This window comes from Grus americana, chromosome 1 (assembly GCF_028858705.1).
Source record: "Grus americana isolate bGruAme1 chromosome 1, bGruAme1.mat, whole genome shotgun sequence".
NCBI lineage: Eukaryota > Metazoa > Chordata > Aves > Gruiformes > Gruidae > Grus > Grus americana.
In genome coordinates, this window is record NC_072852.1 from 75153201 (window position 1) to 75178395 (window position 25195).

A 25195-nucleotide genomic window follows, 5' to 3' on the forward strand; every position below is an offset into this window, starting at 1 on the left:
ACAATACTGCCTGAAGTACATATTCGTAAAGTGCACAAAGTTTACCTGAGCTTGAACGTTTAATTCCACTTCAGTTCTTGATAAAGACACTGCTGTCATGACTGAGACAGGTTTCAAAATTTGTTAGTTGGCAGTGCCTGTATGGAGCAAAGAAACTATTAAAAAAAAAAGGTAGCTGGAGGCTCATTGTAGGATCACTTTCTTATCTCCTAGAGGGATTTCATAGTCACTGTCACATTTCTTCTTGTAGCAATTGCATTGTAATCAAATATTGGGGTTTGGTAGTATCTGAGTCCAGATTTTGAAAAAACATGCTCAGTGTCTTTATTAATACTTATAATTAGCACACACCAAAAGAGCAGCGTGTAATGTACCTGGGATCAGTCTGGCAGGAGCCTCGTGCTGATCTGTTGCACAAGTTGAATGTAAGACGCGCATACCTATCCCTCTGTTTTGTGACAGCATTACCATACAGACGAGACTTTTGACTTGCTTCTTGCTTAACGTTTCACACACTATTTCACATATTAGTGGAATATAGAGGATTTTGTATGAGTTGTAGCTAACACACACATTTAGCAAGTCTCAGTGGAACATACATTGTGATTCTGACAGATTTTGCACATGCGAAATATAGCTTTCAACAGTTTCACTAATATGCTTTTGTAATAGAGCTTTGTGTGAACACAAAACAATTTAGGAATTATATGGCATTCTGTAAATCTGCCAGTAAAGTATCAATATGGTTTCTTAATATGTTAAAATGCGTGCTTCTTCCAGCCCACAACGTTGGCTCAAGATTTATGATGTGGAAAAATTTTCTGTCTTTTCAGCACTCACATGCAGACAGTTTCATTCTAATCCATGATTCTTCTGTTTCTCTATACAAAAGTGAGTTCAAAATTATTGTTAAAATTTTAGATGCATTTCAAACATTGTGCAGTTATTTCAATCAGTAACTACAAACAGAAAGGCCAGGCTGAGAAAAGGTCAGTGATAGAAAATGTCTGAAGTTATGAATTACTACATGCAAGACTTCTTAAGATAACAGATGATAAATTTAAAGGAAATCTTCTTGGGAAAAAAAAGTCCATCTTTAATTTTTGAAACTTTGTTTTCACTAGAAAACCCCACACACCCTAACCCTAAGCATTTTTTGGGGTGCAAACAGTTATTTTCCCAAGAAAACAACCATTACTTCTAAAGGATAGAAAGAACGTCAGTTGTCTCCCTGTGGTGGCATAGTGCAGGAGGTGGGCTGCAAAGTCCTCTCTCTTAGGAGGAGCAGCTCCTCCTGGCCACTGTGATGTTCATTACCTTGCTGTCAATGGTTTCTCCTTACTCTGCGCTCCTGTACCCCGGTCAGGGCAGGACTGGAACAGTTTTTGGGGGGAGAGGAGTGAGTGAAATGCCGGGAGCCACAGCCACCCTCCACGTTCCCCCATAGATAATACGCCATCCCTGACACTGATGTTTTTTGGAGCCAGTTGCTGTCAAGCTGTCGTGTCTTGACAGCTCTGTAGGAGGAACAAAAGGCCCATCAGACCGAAGATGATTTGTTAACAATGGAGAAGGAGCATTTGCCACCCTACTGTGTCTGACAGTGTAAAAAACCACTGCTACCTTACCTGTGGCTAACACAAAGAGAGAGTTATCCTTTAAAGTGTCAGCTACTTCCTTATGCAAAGGTGCAAGAAAATGTTTTATGAAGAGCTGAATTTGGCTTCTTGTTAACTTTCTGGGTTTTGCTGGCTCCTTAGGAAAATCAGTAGAACTACGCCCTTCTCATCAGGATGCTGTCTTCTCAAAAGGGACAGTAAAATCACAGCATCTCTTGCAACTTCAAAAACGCTTATTTAAACCTCCATTTTATTGTAAGCTTTGTTCCTAGTGTTTTCAATGTTTGACATCTTCAACACTAAATCAGAGGCTGAATACTGTAATTTTTCCTGTTTTCCCAGTAAGAACTTGGTTGCTGATTAAAGTCTTTGGCAGGGAGTGAGCAAAAATTAATGCATTAACAACCTAACAATGAAATCAAAGTGAATTAGAGTAGCATTATCTAAAATAAATTATATTTTGTTAGTACTGTGTGATGTTCTTTTAACTGATGACAATGATTTATTTCTACTTAGATGAATGATGAAACTAATCAGTGAATTGCTGGATAGATGCTTTGTTAAATTAGTCCCATATTCAATTGGGAGTCTTTAATCTATTGCTTTGTGTGCTTATTTGTCATTGAATTCACAGGGGGATGTGCAGGTTCTTCTTTCATTTACACGAATATGAATTAGAACATCTTCATTGATTATCAGTGGAGTTTCATTGTATTAAACCAGGGAAAAGGAGACAATGGGGCCTTTCTGTCTTTGGTTTTGTTTGGAGATGCCTTTTAAAAACCACCTTACAAAATCCTTTTTAAAATTATTTGAAACAGTTTTAAAGGGAATTCATCCCACTTATTTCCAATGTGCAAGGTGTTTTTAACAATATTTACAAATCCTGTGGTAATGATTGCTTAAAATTGGGGGTGAGTTGGTCATTTATTTTTACATTTTCTCTATTACAGTAGATGAACTGATGCTGCGCTATTTTTCTAGTCCATCCACAAGACTCCGGCTGTGCATTAAAATTTTATGAATGAAGAAAATAACCTATGTGTTTACAATGAAAATAATAAGAGTTTCAGGAAGCTAATATTAATGGAAATGCTTTTGTTACAACTTTACAGCCCAAAGCCAGCATTTGTTAGGCCAGCTTACAATTCTAAGGAGAAAAACAACTGAGGTTTTTGTGAGCATTTAGCATAAATGACAGCTGAGTCCCCACACTGTGGGAACTTATATGCTGTTAAGAATGAACTGACAGTTTGCCTAGCAAAGAGTTACGCTGTGGGAGGTAAAGAAGGAAAGCATGAGAAGGTTTTTATAGGTCCTGTGAAACATACTTTGCCGGTAATAGAAACCTAGAAGCAAATGGGTTTACTATACGGTATTCTCTTCAAGTAGCACCATCACCTTAAAAGTATAATGCTCTTGGTTGAAAATTGCCTCTTACTGAAATTACAAGTAATGTCCAAGGCTACTTTACAAAAAAATAAAACCAGTTCAACTGTGGAGCAAGGTGTAGCATTCTTCTAACTCTTCAATGCCAATATAATATTCAAAAAATCTGACGGCAGATCACCCACACCATGAAGATAGCATAAGATCACTTGGCATGAGGAAAACTAATCATTATTGGAGTCCATCTTTGATGTTTTTTACCCTTAGAGAAAAAAACAACTCCAGGTTTTGCTAATTGATGCAATATTAAATTCAACCTTAAATCCACAGTGCATACCCTGACAAGCCAGCAGTAGGAACAACTAGAGGACGCAGGAGAACATCTCGAAAGCCCAATAGTGGTGCGGAAAGCTAGTAAAAAGCTGAGTAATTCTATTGCATGCTAGGGCTGGAGCTTCCTTTTGCTTAATTATGTTGCAATTTTGCTTAAGCTGCCTGTAGCTCCTATTTTGGGCAGCCCAAAGGAAGGAATGAGCTGAATCCTTTGGGAAGTAACAGAATGAAGCCCACAGCATTTTCGCTTTGAAGTGCCTCTAAGTGCCTTTATCTGGGCTATCTGTCCTGTGAGCATCCTTTGGCTGTGGAGGGGAGGGAAGCGTGCCATCCGCACTAATGTTCCCTGCAGCGGTTTGGGTGTGCTGCTGCTAACTAGATTACAGGATGGTGGTGTCCTAACAATTTCAAAGCCCAGGACCCTCTTCCTTTGAAAGTGAAATGCCATTTGTAGACAGAAAAAGGAGCCCTATGTTTTGTAGTCACTTATGGTCAACACTTGAGTTTAAGACTTGTATGATTTATGTATGACCAGGCAGTTTGTTTGGACAAAGAGGCTCAGGACAGAGTTCCTGAAGTGCCCTTGCAGTCTCAGCAATAATACGGATCTGTGATTTAAATGTTTGAAGACAAGTCATGTGCAAGATAACAAATGTAGGTTTTTCCCAGGCCATCCTAAGCAATTGCTCTTCACTAAGCTCAAAGCAGCTGAAATCCCACCAAGCAGCAGGGACACTTAATCCTTAGGCCTTTACGAACCCCGCCACTGTTATGGTACTGGAACTAGGTCTTTTGCATAACATCTGTAGAAAGTTTGTAAGTATGGTCTTCTGGCAGCTGCGTCCATTGAACATTTTAACACCACTAAACAGTGGCATGTAGACTCTGTGCTATGTCTGTGCCGTGTCCTGAATTTTCATTACTTTTCTTGGGGAGGCAAAAGCTTCTGTGGGCCCTTGTGGGCATGGTGGCTTTTCAGAGAAGTCTGTTCAGCCTGGTTTTCCTCTGACGTCCATAGAACGAGTGGATTTCTTCACAAGTTAGGTAGAGAGACAATCACCATGGTGATTTTATCTGCCCCTTCTACTTTCCTTTGGCTCTCTCAAATCGCCCTGGCAGCTCTGATCTTATTCTTTTGTTTCTTGGACTCTCTGAAGGACAAGAGTTTCAAGGCTTCGCATGCTTTTGGAAACAAGGATGTATGCAACGGACAACTAATATTATCATCTTTGACCATAACAGGTTATAAGCCTCCCTTGAAGGACAGCAGGTCATCTCAAGCAATATCAAAGGCTGTTTGCAACTCACAGAATTTAGAAGCATTTAGTAACTCCTAAATGTTTATTTTGGAGGTCTAAAGCCACTCAACATGTACTAAAGCCACAGAATTTATGTGACAAAGCGTCCACAACTCTTAAAAGCGAGAGTTAATGGCTGCTGCCTTTGTCTGTGATTTGTCACAGCCTTGCCTTTGTATAACTAGCTGTCTTGGAAGGAGCTTTGATGTATCTTGAATAAGAAAGGTACTGTTATTTATAAAACATCTCTCTCTTACATTTCCTCTGATTCCTGTCGTCCGTCCGTCCTTCCCCCCCCCCCCTTTTTACTGAGTATGTGAGCTCTCATTTGGTCAGGGTCACCTCAGAGATGAGATGTCCTTTGAATTTCGTATGCTCCTAGTTCAATAACTGTGTAAATTAAAAAATGTTCTTGAGAAGGCAGATGCAGGACAAGAAAATAGTTGCATACTTAGTATTGCTCTGCTGTGCTGTTACTGGGTTCTTAACAGTGGCTGGACCTCAGGAAACTAAAATTTATTTTTCTGCTTTAGCATATCTTAACCCAGAGTTAGGATAAGCAAAATGCTTTAATGTTTTTCATTAGAAAGCAGCTTGTGGCTTTATGCTAGCTGAATGGAATCTAGTTTGCTGAGAAAAGAAGATACAACAAATAAATCTAAGGAAGAAAAGAAATAAGACAGTAGAAGTCTTAAGAAATACAGAGTTTGTGCTATAATGCTGGGTCTGTTTTCTGGGCCACGTATACTGTCGCAACGCTTGGTGAATACGTGATGTAATGTTGGACGTTACTCTGTACATATAAGTGAGGATAAGTGCTGCCACTGTTCTGCCTTGTCCTCCCGGAGAGGAGAATTATTTTACGATGCTGCATCCTGTCACTGTGGTATTTGCATTCTCGGAGGCCTGTGCAGCAACTTCTGTCTCTGCTGCAAAGTCAGGTTTTGACAGGTTTGATAAATAAAAAATCTCTGCACAATTTTTTGCATGAGGAGAATATTAACTTTTGTATTGTAGACAAATTCAATTCTATAACTAAACACTGCTTTAAATTCACGTCTTTTCACCACCTGGTTTGTTGGGGGTTTTTTTGGTTTTGTTTTTTTTTATGTGCTGGGCTGCACTGATACACTGTGTGCTGTTTAAATTACTGTCTCGACCTCACTAAAGGTGAATGACTTGGGGCTGGCGGGGGGATATCCCACCCGTAGTTTTGAGATCTTCTGGAATGAAGAAGACTATACAGATCTAATTTATTATTGTGTTTGATACATAAGATAGCATGACAATTTGACCTTGCACTTTAATACCCTGCTAAGCTGCTACAAGAGCTCCTTAGTTAAAATGGTCCCTTTCTAATTTTAATTTATGCTGTATCTGGGCAGCTGAGTGTTTAAGGAGCTGCTGTCAAGCTCTGAATATCTTTGCCTAAGGCTTCAGAGTGACGTGTCCCAGCGACACAACCATGGAGGGAGCCAGGGTGACTCCTGATTCTTAGTGCTCTTCTATCATCACCTCATTCCCTGTTCCTTCCTTTCTTCCCCAGAGCTGTCTTTTGTTTATCAGCTCTGGAAGGTCACTGTAAAGGATTTTTCTTTTTCTTCTTTTTTTTTTTTTTTTCCTAGTTGTCTTATTTTCCTGGTGTCTTTGCAGCTTGGCTAGAAGGCTCATTCTGACCTGACTGCCTGGACTTCAGGCAGTTTTGGTTTTGCAGAGATGTTGTTATCTTCTGTATCACATTTGTTGCATCCTGGTTTGAGGAGTGGGGATAAGAACTGTCCTACATCTACTTACCAGCTAATTTCTGTACTTTTCTTTTTTCCCTAGCTCCAAATCTCCCTTTTCTTTTGTCACTTAGAGCCCTGCCAGCTCCCTGGGTTCTCCAGGAGTGGCTGTTACAAAGATGTGTGTGTTCTCCTCTGTAAAACCGATCCTTCTTTTGTGTTGCTAGGCTACTCCCTTCCAGCTGCCACTGAAGAAATGCTCCGTGGTGGGAAATGGTGGGATCCTGAAAAAGAGCGGCTGCGGCAAACAAATAGATCAAGCAGATTTTGTCATGCGGTAAGACAGAAACCTCAATGGACACATTGTCTCCCCTTCCCTCTGCTAAATCTTGGACTTTTCAAAGCTATTCAGTAGCGATTAATCAATTATAATTTGCCTTGTTGTTTCACCCCTCTGCCCCCTTTGCAGGATGCTTTATACAAGTGATTTGGGTAAAAGTGTGCGGAGAGAAAAAAAAAAAGAAGAGAGTTTTGACTGGCTTCTGCAAATGCATGTGTAGGGTGGGGGCAATCTGCAGGTGCATGGGTTAAGGTTGTGACAGATTGTGCAGTGCCACCAAGAGGTACTGAAGAGCTGCTTTTCTCTTTAATTATGCAATGTTAGGCAGGGTCTCATTCTGCACTGTGCTCTGTCCTCTGTAACTCTAAATGCCACCATATGCAACCCATTGAACTCAAGATGAGTAGGTACTGATTTATGGGGCAAGGCTTAAGTAGAAGTTGGAACAAGGTAAAATGTTCCTATGTTTTTTCTTCCCTCAAGACTGATTTCTGGCTGACTGAGGAAAGGCTAAATGTCTTCCCTTGATGCAGGTTTTTTGGGGTTCCTCACATTTCCTTTCCCTCCAGCCTTCCTGAAGTTGTACGAACCTGTCAGAAGGGATGTTGAACCAGCTACTGCTTTCGTGATTGAATTTGGCACTTTCTAGGTTTGCATTCTTTAAGGAAGAAAGACAGAAATTAGTTCCTCCCTGTTAAACATGAACAAGAAAAACATTGTGGGGGAGAAACTGGAGAAGTGCTCCCAAAGAGATGAGAAATGGAGTTTCTCTGGGTTTTGAGGTGGATGCATAATGAACACCCACTTTAGCAAGTCTCCTTGTTAGATCCTGATGGCTTATTATAAAGCCATACACATTTGCTGCAAACCAAACAGTATTACCGTAGTTTCTGGTTTGCACGTCAAAGACCAAAAATGCCTTCAATGTGAAAGCAAGGAAATATACAACAAACTAAAGGCAAAAGGAAATGTATACTTAGGGCATTCATAGATATAAGATATAAGGCATGGGGGAGAGGCAGTGTACTGATTGCCATTACTGCAAAACTCCTTAGGTGTTCCACAGATTAAATATAAGAAACTGCAGGGTATATACCGTGATAATATTATCTAGATGCAATGGGAAATTGAAATGCTGCAGGAGCAATCAGTTACAAAAACAATAGAAACTTTTTTTTAAAAAAAAAAAAACAGCAGTTGTAGCTTGATCAGAAAAATCCTCTTCTCTCCAGGGAGGGTAAAGCAACCATTATCTGTACAGAACTTACTTTGAATTGGAAAAAAGCGATAGGGAGAATCCTGCAAAAATCCCAGTAGCTGCCTGCAGGCTGTATTGTATTAGTGATGTGCAGTCATATTTATGGAAAATGTTTCAGTTCTTTTGGGTTAGAAACATACACCACTGGGAGAAAATATTTTTATAGGTGGAAGACAGACTCAAGTTGATCTTCTCTAAATCTGATTTCTATAATCTGAGAGCTGAGAGAGAAAGAGCACAGTAGTGACTTGCATAACATTTTTTTTTAAAGAAATTTGTGTAATATCTTTAAAGTATTTCCACAGTGTAAAATGTCGTGCCAGGTTTTGCCCTTGTTCTTTTCTTCCATTCACATTGTTTTTGACTTCACTTAAGTGTATTTCCATAAGTTCTGCCTTATGACTGCAGCCATCTTCTCTGATATACTGTAATCACTAGGGTTAATTAATGAGTTTAAACTCATCTCGTTGCTGAGCATCTTCTACAAACACAGTTGTACCAACACAGAGATTAAAAGAGCAGCAGTTTTCAGCCCCTAAGGCATAGCACACTGCCTCTGCAATGAGAAAGGTGCATGGCATATGGTCTACATGTTTAGGTAGTGTGGTTATAATAGGCTTTTCATCTGATAGCTGGCTGGTTTTCAACTTTGTAATCCTTATATCTAAGAAAAAAATCTTGATTTGCTCTCTTCCTTCCTGCCAATGTTCATTTTAAGAGAGAAGTGCTGGGTACTAAACCCTAAGCAATGTTTTTATCTGTATTTTGACAGAGGAGACACATTTTCTTGTCATTAGATTTTGAAGAAATATTTCTACATCTCACAATTCTCCCTCTCCCCCAACAACTTTCCATGGCTCTGCTGTGGTTTCCATGGCTCCCTGTGGAGACTACATCTCCCAGGGAGAGGGTTTCTCTCTGTAAAATAGCAGGGGATTGCAGGAAGTTCTCCAAGCTGTTTGCTGATGAATTTATTCCAAAACTAGAAGCAACTTGTCATTGTTTCAAGTTGACTAGTGCTGTCCTGGTTTGGGGACGCCAGGCGGTTATCTTTTAATCACGCTGTGCCATGCCATCGAGCCATACCAGCCCTGGTGGAGCTGGGGAGGTTAAATGTGGTGGCACTTCGGGGTTCGCAGACAAGTCCAGAGAAACACGGCTTTCAGCTGCCTTATGCAATTATTGTCCTGACGCTAGCCAAGGTGCCACAAAGGAATAAAACTGAATGGTTGCAATTTCATATTAAATTCATATTAGTCCCTAGTGTTTAGTATATGTGTGTATATAACATTCTAAAATAGCTAGATAATCACATAGCACCTACCAAACACACATGCCATTGTTCAGCCAAGTTGCCTGGATTCTCTGCACCTGTGGGACATGGACTTCTGTCTGGGCCCAAACCCAGAACAGCCGTTTCTGCCTGGTGAGGGTTAAAGGATCCCTCTCATTTTACCCTTGCAGCTGTTAATTAAGAAGATGTTTCTTAGGACATATCTTTTTTTTCTTGGTGTGTTCCTCGCCTTCACAACACTCAGCGCTCTGCTGACCTGGTCAACAAAATAATCTGAAAGGCCAAGAAGTTTCTTTCAACCAACTGATTTCTTGCTGAGTTTCCTCTGAATACTCAGGCCAGTTCTTAATATTTCATGCAGAACAAGCTGGGAACGAGACTTACTGATGAAAGGAATTAGATGTGTTTAAGTAATGCATCTGGGACTGGCATGTGAAAGAAATTTCATTATTGAGGTATTATGATGATAAAAACCAGGGAGAGAGCTTGGTCCTTCATAGTGCTTTTAAATAAACTTCAACTGAAAATGGCTTCTTAAAAGCTTGCCCTATGAGTTTCTGTTTATTAAAATCAGAGAGCATTAAAATGTAAGCTTCCAGAGGTCATTTATGCCATCTCTCTGCTCTGAGGCAAATCACCTATATATCTTGATTCACAAATATTTGTTTGACTTGCCATCGAAAACTGCTACTGAGAGGGTTTTTGCAACCTCTCCAAATAGTATTGATCTGATTAATTTGCATCCTACCCAGTGCAGGTGCAGGAAGCAACATATTGCAGTCTTATTTATTTATTTAAAATGAAAACCTTTCTCAGTTTTTAAGGTTTTATCATTCTTTATGTCTGGGAATTAAACTTCCCCTATGCTTCTAGTCTGGGGGTGGGTTTTTTGTGTGTGGTTTTCTTGTTTTTTGGTTGGTTTTTTTTTTCCCCATCTCAATGATTGCATTTTCTGAACCCTCTTCTTTTGATTCCTGTTCTCTGGCTTCTTTTTAAATTGTCTAGCTTCTGTTAAATTGCGGCAGACCAAACTAGAAGCTGTTTCCTAACTCAAATCTCAATACATTGTGCATATCTTAACAAATATAGTCATGAAAAGGAGAAATTCTCTGGAAATTTTATTTTTCTTGGTGAATGTGGTTGAATCCATCTATGTTCCATATAGGTGGGATTTTGCTGTCCTTTTCCTTGGCATTTCCTGATGATGTAAATTTAGAAATGTGATTTTGAGAGCTGGTATTTGTATGCAAATACATGCTAATTAGCACCACTGTGTTTTTTCTTCAGGAAAGTGGGATGTTTTGCATTAACAGACATTGCAGGGAGTATCCCACGTGCATGCTAGGGCCCTCTCCGGGCACTGACATTGCACAAAACCATAACACGTGGAGGTGAGGCCAGGAGTTTGTGCAGCCTCATTTGCTGCACTCTGCTGTTGCAAGCGCCTGGATCCCTTCTCCAAACACTGCAGAGGTCGGTGAAAATGCTAACGAAGGCAGCAGCTGCTGTGGAAGCAGGGGCTTTCCTTGTGATGAGACTGATTTTTCCCAGCGTGGTAGAGAAGAGTACGGCAACCTGTAGTGCGAGAGCCCAACGGTTTCTGCGGTAGCCCCTGGAAACCGACATAAAAACCGAACCATAGTTCATTTCCCCAGCTACTGCCTCTCAATAGTGTAGGAAATGGGCCTCTGAATTATTAAGATAAAAAAATCTGATGAGCAGCTCGTTACTATTGGACTCAAGGGTTTTTTGTCTGCAGAGCTGAAAGTGACCCTCTTCTTTAGGGTCAGCCTTTGCTGAGCACGAGCTCTTGCTGGGGGCAGGAAGAGGAAGGAGCTGGTGCCCAAGCGTGCCCTTCGCCTCTCATCACCTCACGCACTCCTTCTCTGTGCTGCGCTTCTCCAGCATGCTGCAGAAAAACAGTGAGACTAGCATGTGCAAATGGGGATGCCTTGATTCGATGGTTAGACTTAAAAATTGGAGGGCAAATTTGGTTATGGTAGAGCCCAACAAAACCACGAAACCCAACAACATAAAAACCTAAAAGTCTTTTTCTGAAAAAAATTCCAAATTCTACTTGTCTCTGAGAATCCTGGTTTTATTTTTGCCTTTTAAGCATTAAAAATATTGTTCATATCTTTGATTTAAAAAGTTGGACAAATTTGAAATGAAAAATGTTTTGACACAGATTTTTGGTGTTGTTTCTATGTATTGAGTAGATTTCTCCTGACTGTAATTTCTGGAGCAGTGCATAGGCTTGGATACTGTTTGAATGCATTTTCATCTTTATCTACTGTGCCTTCCTTCTTCTCCTAGGTCTTTACCGTGAAGCATTTAGGACTGTCCTTTGTCTGAAAGTTTCTCTCTACTTCTGTTTTGTGGTGTCTTGGCTTTCTGCTTTCCAAAGTAAATTTGCTCAGTCACTTTCTTTTTATTACATTTTCACCCTGCCCACCAGGACAAGGCTTTGAGCAGAAGAGAGATGCACATATTAAAAAAGACACTTAAAATTTTTCTCTGTGTTTTCTTGGTAAATTTTGTACCCTGCAGTGTAATATTAAAAATGCCAGTTGCCCGTTGTTTGCAAGATGTGTAATGCTTGCAATGCCATAGAGTGGTAACAGTCTGGAGCCTGATACTAGTGAACAAGAGAGAACAGAGTGAAAAACAGAACTTTAAGAGAGTTTGGAAAAAGTCTTTGCTGTAGATAATAACATCAACTTCCACAGACTTTCAGCTTGTTGGAAATGCCAAGTCTTTGTTTTTGCTTAGTAGTTACATAAGATCATCTCTGCGAAAGGTTTGATTTCTACATTTCCCCATAATCTGGTACAAAAATTTCCTATTGTGCTTATAGGTGTGGTACAGCAGGGGTATTTATACAGCACTTTTACATTTTCTGACAGCTTGCTTTTTTTTTCCCTAAAAAAAAAACCCACCAAAAAAACCCAAAACAAGAAACCACCACAAAAAAACCCCCCAAAACCCCACCAAACAACAAAAAACCCAACATCAAACCACACCTGCAGACTTGGAGACTAAGAAAGACTAAGGTTGAAGCCTGTCAATCCTGAATGTCATTTAAAATCTTGACTGTCTTTCTGTGCACAGGTGCAACCTTCCTCCTCTATCCAGTGAATATAGCAAGGATGTTGGATTGAAAACCCAGCTGGTGACTGCAAATCCCAGTATAATTCAGAAAAGGTAGGAAGCATATTGTTCTTTTTCTCGTCAGGGGAAACAAAAAGAAAAATACTTCATCTGTGTTATAGATATTATTGCATCAGAGTTACGTTCTTTATGATCTCCTGATCCTAGAAAAGGATCTGGAAAAGATGAAATGGACAATCGTTTGGTGTTAGGTGAAATAATCGAAGACTAAATCCCTGATCCTTTCACTGTAAGCAAGGAAACAAAGGGAGGCTGGCTTCTTACAGAGCTATTTCTTCTACCATGCTCCCCCCAGTGCTTCCAGCTCCGTCCTCTTACCATGCGCTGAGCCCGTGCCAGAGGTGCTTTGGTTGCTCCCAAGCCAGGCATGTACTGATGGGTGGCCCAAACTACTGTGGTGGCCAGGCCAACTGGCTGCTGCATCCCACAGTTAATAAAGACGTTAATTTGGGTTTCTCTTTGTTTCACCACTGATAACCTCTGGGTCCTTACTGTCTTCATATTATTTGTTTGATATTGACTTACGGGTACAAAAGTTGTTAGGATGGAACTGATTGGCAGGTTGTGATCATACAAGCCTCACTTTCTTAGGAAACTAGGACAAAATTTTGTTGTTTATTAGAGTTGGTTGAAATTTTCCAAATGTCAGTAGCTGATGAGAGAGGAGAAGGAGGGGTGGGGGGAAGTCAATGCTATCTCTCTGATTTTGCCTTCCTGAATTTTAATTGCTATGTTATTTGTTTATCACCTGGGATGAGGTAGGCTGTTCTCAGGCAGAACAAGATCTGGTAGTAACTTGCCATGTTCACTGAAAAACACAGAGAAAAGGCATAAACCAAGGGGATGAACAGGAAATGATTAGACATAAAGAAATGTATAATGTGGGTACTGGGACGTGAAGGATTGTGAAAGGAAGCGAAGCAGGGAAATAAAATGAATGATAGAAAGCCAGGTGTTTCAGAAAGAAGAAAGGCACAGACTTGGAAATGGATGTTTGATGGTATTTAAATGTAACGTTTTTCCTCTCTATCAGGAATTGAAGGGTTCTCTAGTTTTTTGTGTAGAAAAGATGACAGTCTTTGACAGAGTAGAAAAGAGAGGGAGAGCAAGAGGGAAATGGAGTAGTAATCAGCTTCAAGAGCTGATTCCAGGCAGAGAGTGTCTGAATAGAAGGCGGCACAGAAGTGCTTGTGGGATGACATCAAAGCAAACCAAACAGAATTGGCAGAGGATGGCACCAGATGCCAGGCAAGAAGGGGGAGCTGCTCAGGGCAGTGGACCTGAAGATGGGGAATCTGAAAATCCTGTGGGACGTAGGTGGCTAATGAGGTTGATGTAACAAGTGAGATGAAATGGCCAGAACATCCCATCAAGGAAAGAAGATCAGTTTGGCCGTGGCATTTTGGATAAAATGGAGAGGGGCAGTGTGAAACATAGAGCTTACAAAGGATTTTACAGTTGTCAAAGCAGAGGATTATTAAACTCATGGATATTTATTTTGCGCCCTCCCCTCCATCAAGGCCTAGAGTGGAAAGCTCACTGTAATGATTATTTTTGAACAGAAGAAGAAAAGGAAAAAGAGCTTTAGTGATGCTACGGGGGACTATGGAGCTACACTAGAGAGACTGTGGAGTTATCCAGCAAGAAGGAAGGGGTGAGCAGATGGTTGAAGAAGCAGATGGAGAGAGTGAGATGCTGCTTTGTGAGACGGGGATATCACAAGGAGGAGTGGAGGGGGAGAGAAGCAGGAAAAGAGAAAGGGAGTAAGGAATAGACAGGGAACAGGAAACAGAATTGTGTTCAATGTCAGTTTTCAAAGTGAGTGGATGATAACTGTGATGCAGGACCTTTGATGAGAAAGTAATGTGGGATGTATATGCATGTTTATTGATTAGCAGGAGATATACAACCAATAACTGAGAATAACACAGAGAACAAATTCATAGTGCTGAAAATTGGCAGAAACCTCCTCTGAGGCTTGGAGCTCTTGACAGATCTGATACCTTGCTTCCTTTACCTGGTCAGGAAGAGATTTTTTTTTTTTTAAATAATATTTTACTGATGTTTCCTGTACGCTGTCCAAACTCATTATTTTACCTCCTGTGTGTTAAGTTAGAGTTGGGGAAAAAAGGTTAACTCTTGAAGTTAAAATAGAAAAGAAGACTATTACTCTGTCAACATATAGTCAATCTCTGTGGAAAAAAGCATTTTAAGGAATTAAGACTACTTATAAGTCTAGACTTTCACAAAATTCAAGGACGTTCAGATTGGTGACTGATACATATCTGTTTCTAAGCTATAAGTGAACTAGCTTCACATAATGGTATTATTCATTATCATTCTTCCCCTTTCCTCTTGTCTTTACTATAAGTAGGTTGATATTGATGAGGCTTGACATCTCAATTATCTCTCAAGTGTGTTATGACAGATTTCGTGAATTGGTCCTGCAACACCATTCATGGCTGCTCAAAGATTTGTCCTTACCAGATAATTTATGATGAGGCATGTTAGATAGGGCAAAGTTTTCATACCAGGCATGTGGAGGAAATTTTCTGTGGTGTTCTAAAACCAGAATTATTGCCTTTAGAAAGCTAAATTGTTGGCAATAATTATTGCAGGCTGGTATCTGAGCTACCACCATTTTCCTCTAGACTTACAGCCTTAGGATGGGAGAGTCAAGATTTTAATCTGGGAGTACATTGACTTTAGAGATACATTCTAAACATTGCCTTTTGGAAAACTTAGAGATCAAGTTCCTACTCTGTTTTCAGCAGGAAATGTGACTGTGCAGGTAGTACAGTTTTCACTTGTAAAATATTGCGCTCAGTTCTCGTTTCAGTTTGAAAAATGAAGAGGAATTTTCTACCCTAACTTTTGCCTCATATGATACAGGAATGCTGACAACAGACATATTATAATAGAAATTTCCCTGGCTGACTAAGAGGACTCATGATGACTGCCCCAGTTTCTTTTTTTGTCTAAAATATTTCACGAGCATCTCCAATTAATATTGGAACTCTCAGTCCTTCGAGCCTGTGTAGAACTCCTTTTCCACTTTGTATTCAGAACTTATTCCTCTGTCAAACCCTGGTATGAGGTTGCAATTGGGATTGAAATGTTGCAACGTGAAGCCACTGCGACCTCTCCCACCCTCTACCCCCCAGTACTGTTGAGGGACTACAAAAACGTTGGTATCTTTGATGTTTCCAGTTCATTCCCCTACCACCCTAGTCAGCTTGGCCTTATCTGTAGGGAACCACTTTGCAGGCAGAAGATTATTCTATATTTGTCCTGGGTTTTATTTTTTTCCATGAGTAGCTGCTGTAAGTCGCTGCTGGGAAAGAGGCAGCGCAGTAGTGAGACCTGTGATGTGCCTACAGCCGTTCTTAGACTCTGGGAAAAATCAACAAGGTTATGTCATGTACAGTGATTGTTTCTGTATTCCCAACACTTGTCTACAGCTGTAGAGAGGGACTAGTCAGTAGATCACATGTGAACATAAAAATGCTTAAATAGGTAGTGATGATTTTCGACCAATGGTATAAGATTTTTGACTAAGAAAAATGCAAAGAGTTACTATTTTGGATGTGGATATTATGTGTTTCTGAAGTCACTGGCTCTGGGCTGTTCAAGAGAAGCAAATTCTAGCAATTTCTTGCCATCTTCAACAATTCTTGCAAATGTCATATAATAATACTCTCACCTTTTGACTAAACTTTTAATTAAATCTCCAAAAAAATGCTGTTTGCAGCAATCTTCCTTTCTAGTTGCCATGTCTGCTTACTCTGTCAAACCCATGCAGACATATACTATCTTTAATGTGGATATAATAGTATCCAATAGATGGTTTCCCAGCATTCAGTAAGTTTCAGATCGACTGATATTTGATGGGAAGTATTTTATCCATGAGCTGTGTGAGTGTTTCTGACCTGTCTAGAAATAATCTCATTAGAAAATGGCATGATGACTATGGTAGCATTCCTTATTTGCCGTAATTCAGCATCGATATAACCGACAGAAGCCCCCGAGGTGTGTAACACACACCTCCCAACACTGCCTTTGAGATGTAATCTGATAATTGGTTGAATTGTGTGAAGCTTTTCCCCCCTTCTCCTTTCAGGGCGCTGTATTTTCTCAGCGCTGATGGTGCTGGAAAGAAGACATGTTGCACTTGGGGGAGAGCAGGCAGCCGTGCAGCTGCTCTGGGGCTGCTGCTGCTCCAGCTTGAGGAGCAGATGGCGAAGGGGGACTCAGGGTGACTGCCCTCACAACTCCCACAGTATGATGAATAATTAGATCTGCTCCTTTCCCTGGAGAAACCCCTCCCTGCCTCCTACTCACCCCTGAAGGGAGAGCTCGGACTCTTCTGCTACTTGAGCCCTCCGTGCTGGTCTAGCAGGAGAGGAGAGACCTTCTGCTGAAGGGCAGAGCCAAGGTGCCCTTCCCCACATCCGGCTCTCCACTGCGGCTGCTTCGGCGCTGTGCAGGTCCCCGAGAGCGGGAGCTTTGTGCACACAGAGGCTGCAGAGCCGAGCTCTGAGGCAGAGCTGTGCTGCCCCAGTTTGATATCCTCTCCCCTCATCGTGTAAATCCACTTGGATGAGCACTGGGTCATTTCTGTATGTGTTTAGGGCTTTGGAGGTTACTGTAATTAGATTAATTATGAAAATTTCCGTGAAATACCTGCACTGAGACAGGGTGAGGGTGTAGGTGATCCGTGTTTCTGCTACTACAGCGTTTCTACTAGTGTGTGTCTCGTTGCTTTGAATACAGAAATAAGTGAAGGGTTAGTTGAGGTGGTACCAATCTTCAGTCTCTGAAATGGGGATATTCCACTTCATAGTGGAATCTCTCAAAAGTTGTATAGCATTGCTAATGGAAGTAGTCTGACTGAAACTTGGATAACCAGATTTATGATCAGCCATTACACTTTGCAGCTCAGTATGAACTTCCATCTCTGAATGTGAACATTTTTTTCAGTAAATTAATTCACTTTTTTGATCTCTGTGATGTTTGACAAGTTTTTGCTGCATCCAGTTTCCTGCACTAAAGCAAGATGAAGGAATGAGACTAAAGGCTAACAAATGCAATGATTCTGCCTCTGAGCTTTGAAATGTCAGTTAAATATCGCTGTTGTTTATTAGGTTCCCACGAAATTTGAGTGGGATTAAATTTGCTTTCCAGTTCTCCCTGCATCTTAGAGCCAACTAATAATCTTTCCTGCATTCTGTCCTGAAGACATCTTTGAATCCAATTGACTTAAGCCATTAAGAATAAAAAGATGGAACTGGGGCAATTACTTCATTTGATAAAAGCTTCCTTCATCTTTGATTAAACGAATGTACAATATTAAGCCTGTTGCTGACACTCGTGAAAATGGTACATGAGAATTTCTCTTGACTATGTCTCCATGTAAAAACTGTATCTTTCATTCCTAAGTAGTTACGTTTTAATTTGGTAATTGCAAAAGATCAGAAAAAGAAAGAAAAAAATCCCACCCATGAAATAAGTTATTGAAGGAAAACCCCTTTTGCTCATCTTGTCCTCTCTTTAGGAGTCGGGTGATGAGATCTTTACAAGTAAAGTCATTTAATCACCAGATTTTAAATATTTCACATAGAGGCGGTTCTTTCATTCCTAGTATCTGAATGTATCTCAGATTATTTCATTGAGAAGTACTCCAGAGTGATAAGAATCATTATTTTCATTCATGTTGCAAAATTCCCTTTTATGTTCTTTTGCGAGAGTCTGTGAACATCTATGCCAACAGCAAGGGGATAAAATTTCTGGGAAGCACTTCTTTAGAGGCAAGACTGTAATAAACCCTTCTATATACAGAGGTTGCTTGAAGCTCCATTTGTTGGTAATCAGTCTTTTCTCTCCTCTAGCACAAAAGTCCTTTAAAAGCTTTAAATTTATTAACAACTGAAGCCTTAGTTTCTGTCTGCGAGGAACACCTATTTTTGTCCTCATTTGAACAGAAAAGGAAGCAAAAGTCATGGAGAAGACTTGCCAGTTACCACCAGGCCAAAGGCAGAGCCAGGGGAAAAAAAATCCAGAGTTTCTGATGGGCTTTTGTGCTCTTTTAGCTGATGAACAGAAATATATGGAGTTGTAACAAAGCCATGCTGTGATTAGGACAGTTTGATGCTATTATAGCTATGCTTTGACCCCATTTAAATCAATGACTTTTATTCTCTTATCCATCCTCTCTCTCTGTAATTTCCAGTGTGGACAGGATTATAATTTATTTTAAAGTAAGAAAAGCATATAGGATACTTCTACAAAATGCTAATCTATTTTGTATTTTCCTCTGCTTTTTACAGATGAGATTTAGATGATTTTTCCTTTGAAGCGTTGCAGTTTGGCTGCAAAGTAATACTTTTCAGTGATCCAGAAATCCTAATCTATGTAGGGAGACTTACATGGAAGAGTCTATTGCAGTTGAATCAAACACTCCCAAATAATTTAATTCATTTGAATTAAACCCCATATGTACAGTTTCAATTTTAAAGTCAGCTTTCGAAATGATAACAGATCAGTCACACTGAAAAGAATGTATCTTCCCACTGCAGATGCACAGCCAATATCAAAGTGGCACTGCAAGCATTAGTGTTAGAATTCAAAGGTAGAATGAAAATTTAAACTAAACAGAGTACTACCCAGTAAGAGCAAATGTAGAGTCCTCCATGTGGGGAGGAATATGTGAAAAATTGGGGGAGTTATTGGCTAGGTGGCATTTCTGCTGAAAAGAAGGATGCACTGTTAGGTCAGAGACTGGGCACGAATAGTCAATGTCCTACTATGCAGATAACAGCAAATGCTGTGTTGAGTTATCTAAGTAAGTTTAATGCATGAAGAGGTATATTTAAGCTCAGCTATGGCCTCAGCTGTGGTACTGTACTCGGTTTTTGCACCATGTGTTCAAAAAAGTCTCAAATCCCAAACACGGAGTGTCAACTGCAAAGTGCAGCGAAGAGCAGGAAGAGAGAGATCTATGAAGCCTAAGCCCCAAGGAAAGGACTGCTGGATCTAGAGGTGTCTCAAAATGTACCAGTGGCTTCAAAGAGAAATGTCGGTTGCTGTTGACGAGATGAGAAACAATGGGCTGAAATTGTGGGTTAGGAAAACAAGAACTGAGAGGAAAAGTTGTTTAATCTGGTAGGGGAGAAAGGAGAAAGAAAGACTGAGGAGAGCTGTAACAGTTTCCGGGGGGTATGGGTAGCCAAGGTGGGGAATGTGAGGATGACTCCTCATCAGCAAAAGCAATTGCTAGATATTAGGAAAAACTTTCCAAAGAACTTCTATAAAAGTCTCCATGTTACAGTAATTTAAAGGGCTAATTGGTAAGGGGATGAAATGGGAAATTATAAGTGAAATTACGTGAGATCATAGTTTGATGCTTTCTCTTAAACAAAAATAAATGTTTTATTAGTAATTATCATAAAGCAGAAATAGAAGATAGCAGGATTAAAATAATCCATTTGGATTTCAATCTGAAATCTCCTCAAATTGCAATTCTACTGTGTGTTTATTGTAGAATTGGAGATGAATAGGATGCATTATCTTACACGCACATTTGTATGTCTCCTACCTTAAACTGGGATTTTGATGATAATCATAGTTATCTCTACTCTGAATGGCATTTTAATTGCAAATCTTTGCCTTACCAAAATCACCAGTGCTTGCCCATATGTGCTGATATTCATTAACACATTGTCTCACACATTTTCATTTTCCTGGCAAGCCATTGCGGGAAGACTGTTGCTTTTCATTTTTTTTTCTATTTCTTTTTTTTTCCCCACCTCCTGGTGTCTTCTTAAGACCACTGTATTGAAGAGTCTGCCAGCAGTACCAAACAGGAAGACAACCAGCTGTCTGATTTTCCATTATTAGGTTTGTGAAATGGGAAAGCTATATATGTCCTTCAGCAAATAATGCTTTTAATTAAGGTGATTTTTTTTTTCATCCTTTCTGCAGTAGGACTTGATATGAGCGCTTCTAAATCCTACTGCCAGTATGTGGAATAGCATACCCAAGTACCTCCTGTTTAAGTATGTGAGTAATATCTTCAAAGTCAATAGAATAACTTTATATGAGTAATATCTTCAAAGTCAGTGGAATAACTTATATATGTGTTTTGCTGGATCAATCAATTTAGTGTCTTGTATGAGCGACCCAAGTTTTTTCAGGGTAACATCCCCAAAGATTTTTAAGTGCCTAATCCATGGTTAGATAACTAATCTTTCTTTGCAGTCTTTGGCTTTAACCTAGATTTTTCTACCACTATCCCATCTCTTGGATTTTTTCAGATATTGATTGGAAAACAAATATATCTTTTTTTTAAATAAAGATACAAGACATCCTGCAATCTGAAAGACTGCAAATAATGAAAACACAGAAAACAAATACTTCTCTGCAGTCTGTCGGATTGTGACATTCCCACTTTTTCTTTTGTTCCTACCTCTAAAAAATAAGTTTCACTTTTAGCAGCATCTGCAGCCATGTGATCCCATAAACTTCAAAGAAAGCCTCCAAATTCAGGAGACAGTCACAGAAGTGTAAGAATTATGCTTATGGGTTTAGCCACAGGCCAAAAGCTTTAGGGTTAAGCGCAGGTGTCAAAGAGGCAGAGAGGTTAATTAGTATCTCTTTTCTCATTAAACAGTGGGGGGGATTGCTGGGATTGGCATAATCTAGCTGAGAAGACTGGTGGGTTTTATTCCTCGCTGATCTCTGGTGATTTGTGCAGATTTGTGTGGTCCCAGCACTACTGATCTCTGGCAGAAGCTGATGGGCTGTGCAGTAGGTTTTTCAGCAGTCTTCCATCTGAGCAGCAAGGTAAATTGGGAAACCAGTTGCTAGATTGGTCAGCAAGAGCTTGTGCCTTAGAAGCCGCCTCCTCGTTTTTATTTTTGCACTCTCAATTTGTTACAATGAATACGAAAGTATTTGAAATGCTTTTTTGCTGACGTTTTGGTTTTCACAGACTATTAATATTTCCATTCATATAATGTCTGGAAATGTTTACTTGTTTATTACCAAAAGCAATGTTTTTCTCAATAAACGTTGTAGGACATTATTTCAATGTGAATTTCAGTGAGAAGACTAAATCAGTAGGACTTAGGATAGATGCTGAAGGAAAGGATGAACGGAGAGAGTAACGCCAATGTGGAGTTTTTTAGGGAAACAGATTCTTTCCTGGTGTAGCTCCCACTGCAGAACTTAACACCTACCAAAAACCTGACTTGGATTTTTTTCTCATCGGGGAGGTTTGGCTTTTGCACTCACGTAGCCTTTGGCTGGACTTGTTTTCCGAGCCAAAAAATCCCAGAGCGTGTGGATGAGACAATCTCTTCTTCCCAGTCTGCTCTGGAGCCTGGGCAGCCTTCTCTGCCCACTGTCAGTGCTGGAAGTATAGCCTGTCCTTTGAGAGAAATGTAGGCAAGTTGATTTGTTGGAAAAGCATCAATACTAAGAGGCTGCTAGTAGAGGCAAGGCAGAAGCTGATGCTTCGTAGCTAAGGCATTTGGTATAGTTTTTAACTGGAGAGTTTTCAGGTCTAGATACCAGTGCTAGTTCTGTTCTAGCCAGCTAGCATACTAAATGCTACCCAGTGTGGAAATCAGAACACCTTTTTGACCCAGAATTGGTCATTTCTCATAACTGGGTTAATACCAGCATGTGTAGGTGTCTCAGCACCATGATCTTACTGATGTTTACTGTGTAGACTTAGTGAGCAGCCAAAGTGCACTTCCCTAGTCTTGAAGTCTCAGAGAACCCCCTAAATTATGCCTAAACAGTCCACACCTGAAGAAAATCCTGTTACATCCCCAGGAAGTATAAAGATCTGTTGACATTTGTTGTTTTTCAAACTATTATGCTCACCCTAAGCTGTATGTACAGTTGAAAAATCTAGGAGTGTGAGGCTGTGACTCATGAAATGTTTTTTATAAGCAAAAACTGAGCTGATTAAAAGGACAATTGGCTTGAGTCAGAATGTTAAACTGCTGTATCTTTCTTACAAGAGGATGCTGTTAAATTGCTAGAAATGAGTCATTGTAAGCATTAGAGAACATTTTTCAAGATCAGCCTTTTATGTACGATAACAGAAATAGAATAATTTTCAGTGAAAATACACTTCCAAGTAGAGGCGGGTTTATTTTATTTTATAGTTAAACTGCTGTTTTTCCGAACAGAGCAAATCTAGTTGTAAAAATTGGCATTTGCATTTTATTGCTTTTAGTTTACTTCTGTAGAAAATTTGGGAAGTTGACAGCTGTCAAATTAGTGTTTTCCTTATATTTGTTTAGATAAATGTTTAGCTATAAAGATCCTTGGAGGGTGATACACTTGCTAGAAATGTGACTGAATTACTGGATCATTTTGTGCATAGGAAGGTTGGTTAATACAGTGTCAGAAAGCATAGGGTTATCAGCGAAGGTTAGCTGCTCTGGTTAGATATGGGCCATTTGGTTGAGTTGCTCTTCAGGACCTCTTCCTGGTGCTGGTTTCTGCAAATATTTTTGGTTGCTCAGAGCAGAGAAAATCTGCATAACTGTTTTGGTGTCTTTTTGGGTCAGATGAATACTAGCAGCTAACCCTGTCTCTCACATTTTATGAAGATCTGATGCTGAGCGCATCTCTAAAACCACAAGGAACTACATTATTGGTTCTAAGGGAGGAAACCTTTCTGAGAAACAGTCCTTTGAAGAGGAACTACTTTTAAAAGTTGACTGTAAAGGGACGAAGAGAGGATTAGAAAGAGGAGACAGTGGGAAAAGGTGTCTTCCTCTTTAGGATCTCAGAGTTTTCTTCCTTCAGAACAGAAGACCAGTTTTAGGTTTCTATGATACCATGTTTAATCCCTGTCTGTTTGCTCTGCACAGAGCAGGTCACGAAAGGAGGCTGTGAATTAAGGTAATGTGCTGGGGGTAAGCGCAGTGGGGTGACTGTCCTCTTCACCCACGCTGATGTCCATCTTTCTGCTTGTCTGCCGGCAAAGAACAACTGGAGGAAAGATTTTTTTGCCTATAAACCTGTATGGGTTGGGCAGTAAACTACTGAAGAGCATGCGCCTTCCCAGTAGCTTCATATCTGTTGCTGAGACTTATAAGGGAAGAAGGAGGCAAACTCAACTCTAGATGGACATGTCTGTTCTCCAGCAGTGCCTCTCATTATTAGATGTAGCAAAATCATCATGTGGGGTATTCAGCTTGGTGGCTGCTTTGAGCTAGAGATACAGCAGTGTCCAGTGTCAGTTTAGGCACTGCTGTTTTGGATACTGACTCCAAGATCTGATATTTTTTCCAGTGAGGCACCACTGACAAAGGAAGAGGGGAGGGACTGTGATTTGCCTCTCTCCCATTTAGTGTAGTAATAAACAAATTGTATGTTTTGTCTTACTAACTCAGATGCTGCTTGTCTTGCTTTATCTCTGCAGTTTCCTGTGAGGTACAGCTTGTTGCATGTGGGTTTTTTTGGTTGTTTTGTGTTTGTTTGATTTCCCCCCCCTGCCCCCCAGCAAGGCTGATGCTACTTAATACAGCTTCATCCCCTTTCTTTTTTAATGCTCCATATTAGGAGCTGGATGTTGATCCACTATGTTTTATTATTTGCTTACTGTTTGCCCTTTCTGTTCCTTGGATTTGCTACTCTAAATACAAGAACTGGTTTTGAAGGAAATGTATTTGGTATCTTAAAAAATGTTTGGAGAGGTAGGAGAAACAGAGCATGAACAGTAAAGGGGAAGAAACAACCTTTCAAAAGTACCTGCATGCTAAATTGAATCTTTTATCTTTTATAGTTTTTTTAATTTTCATTAGTTTCTCTGTGGGATGACCAAAGGGCAACAAATCTGGTCATTACATGATAAGGTTAAAATTGTGATTTGTGAAATTCCAAACAAGAATTTTCAGTAAAATTCTGAGAAATTGCTAGAAATTTATTAGAAGTGGAATATAGGCTGATATCATTGAGGAAAGTAGCATTTGAGAGACTGTAATACACTGAAAGAAAGAGGAGGACATAGGCTAGAGCAAGTCTAGTGCATGATAGTGAAGGAGTCAATGCAGCACAGATAAACATTTAGTCTTAACAAAGGGTTCAGAATAGACGTGAGAAAGGAGAACAAACAGGTTAAGGGATTTTTAGGTAATCCAGAAGTTAGAGAGATCTGGACAAATTTTTTTTCAGGAGTTTATAAGTAAATAGCCAGAGCACTATCAGAACTACTTAAGGAAGGATCTTTGGGACTATTTTTTCACATGTTCTCAGCAACTGGTGGAAAAGGAAGAGTAGTACCTGTATTAAAAGAGTGGGAAGAAATGAAGGACAGAAGGAATTAGTTTTTCTGACTTAGTTTAGTACATGGAAAGAGAGTGGAAATGGTTAAACACTGAAGGAAGTATCTAGATGTTTGGAAGGCCATTCTCAGGAGGTAACAAAGAATCTAAATGGCATCATCATTGAGGAAAAGGTATCATCACAGTTTAAAACCTATTTTCAGAGCCAAGTTGTGCAGGGTATGAAAGTCAATTTTTCAAGTTTGTCGCAGAGACTTGTGAGCTTCTCTGATACTGGTTGATTTATGTTCCATAAGAAGTCTTGAAAACTGTAAATAGCTTAATTCTGACAACTCTGGAATGTGTTTTTAAACTTGGAGGCAGGGAGGAGAGGAGAAGAAAGCATCAAGCAGTTCTACCCACAGACTCATTACTGTTCATTAAGAGCTCTTTGGAAGAAATGTTCTGATTTTTATTGTAGAGAT

General features: G+C 39.9%; 1 protein-coding gene across 1 annotated transcript in view; it reads left to right on the forward strand.

The window, feature by feature from the left end:
• The window catches only part of ST8SIA1 (ST8 alpha-N-acetyl-neuraminide alpha-2,8-sialyltransferase 1), a 146696-nt gene that overhangs the window by 63538 nt on the left and 57963 nt on the right, over nucleotides 1–25195 (forward strand). The window contains exons 3-4 of the mRNA XM_054829071.1: nucleotides 6591–6700; nucleotides 12367–12459. Coding sequence (XP_054685046.1) covers nucleotides 6591–6700; nucleotides 12367–12459 — 203 coding nt within the window. The remainder of the gene's footprint in view (nucleotides 1–6590; nucleotides 6701–12366; nucleotides 12460–25195) is intronic.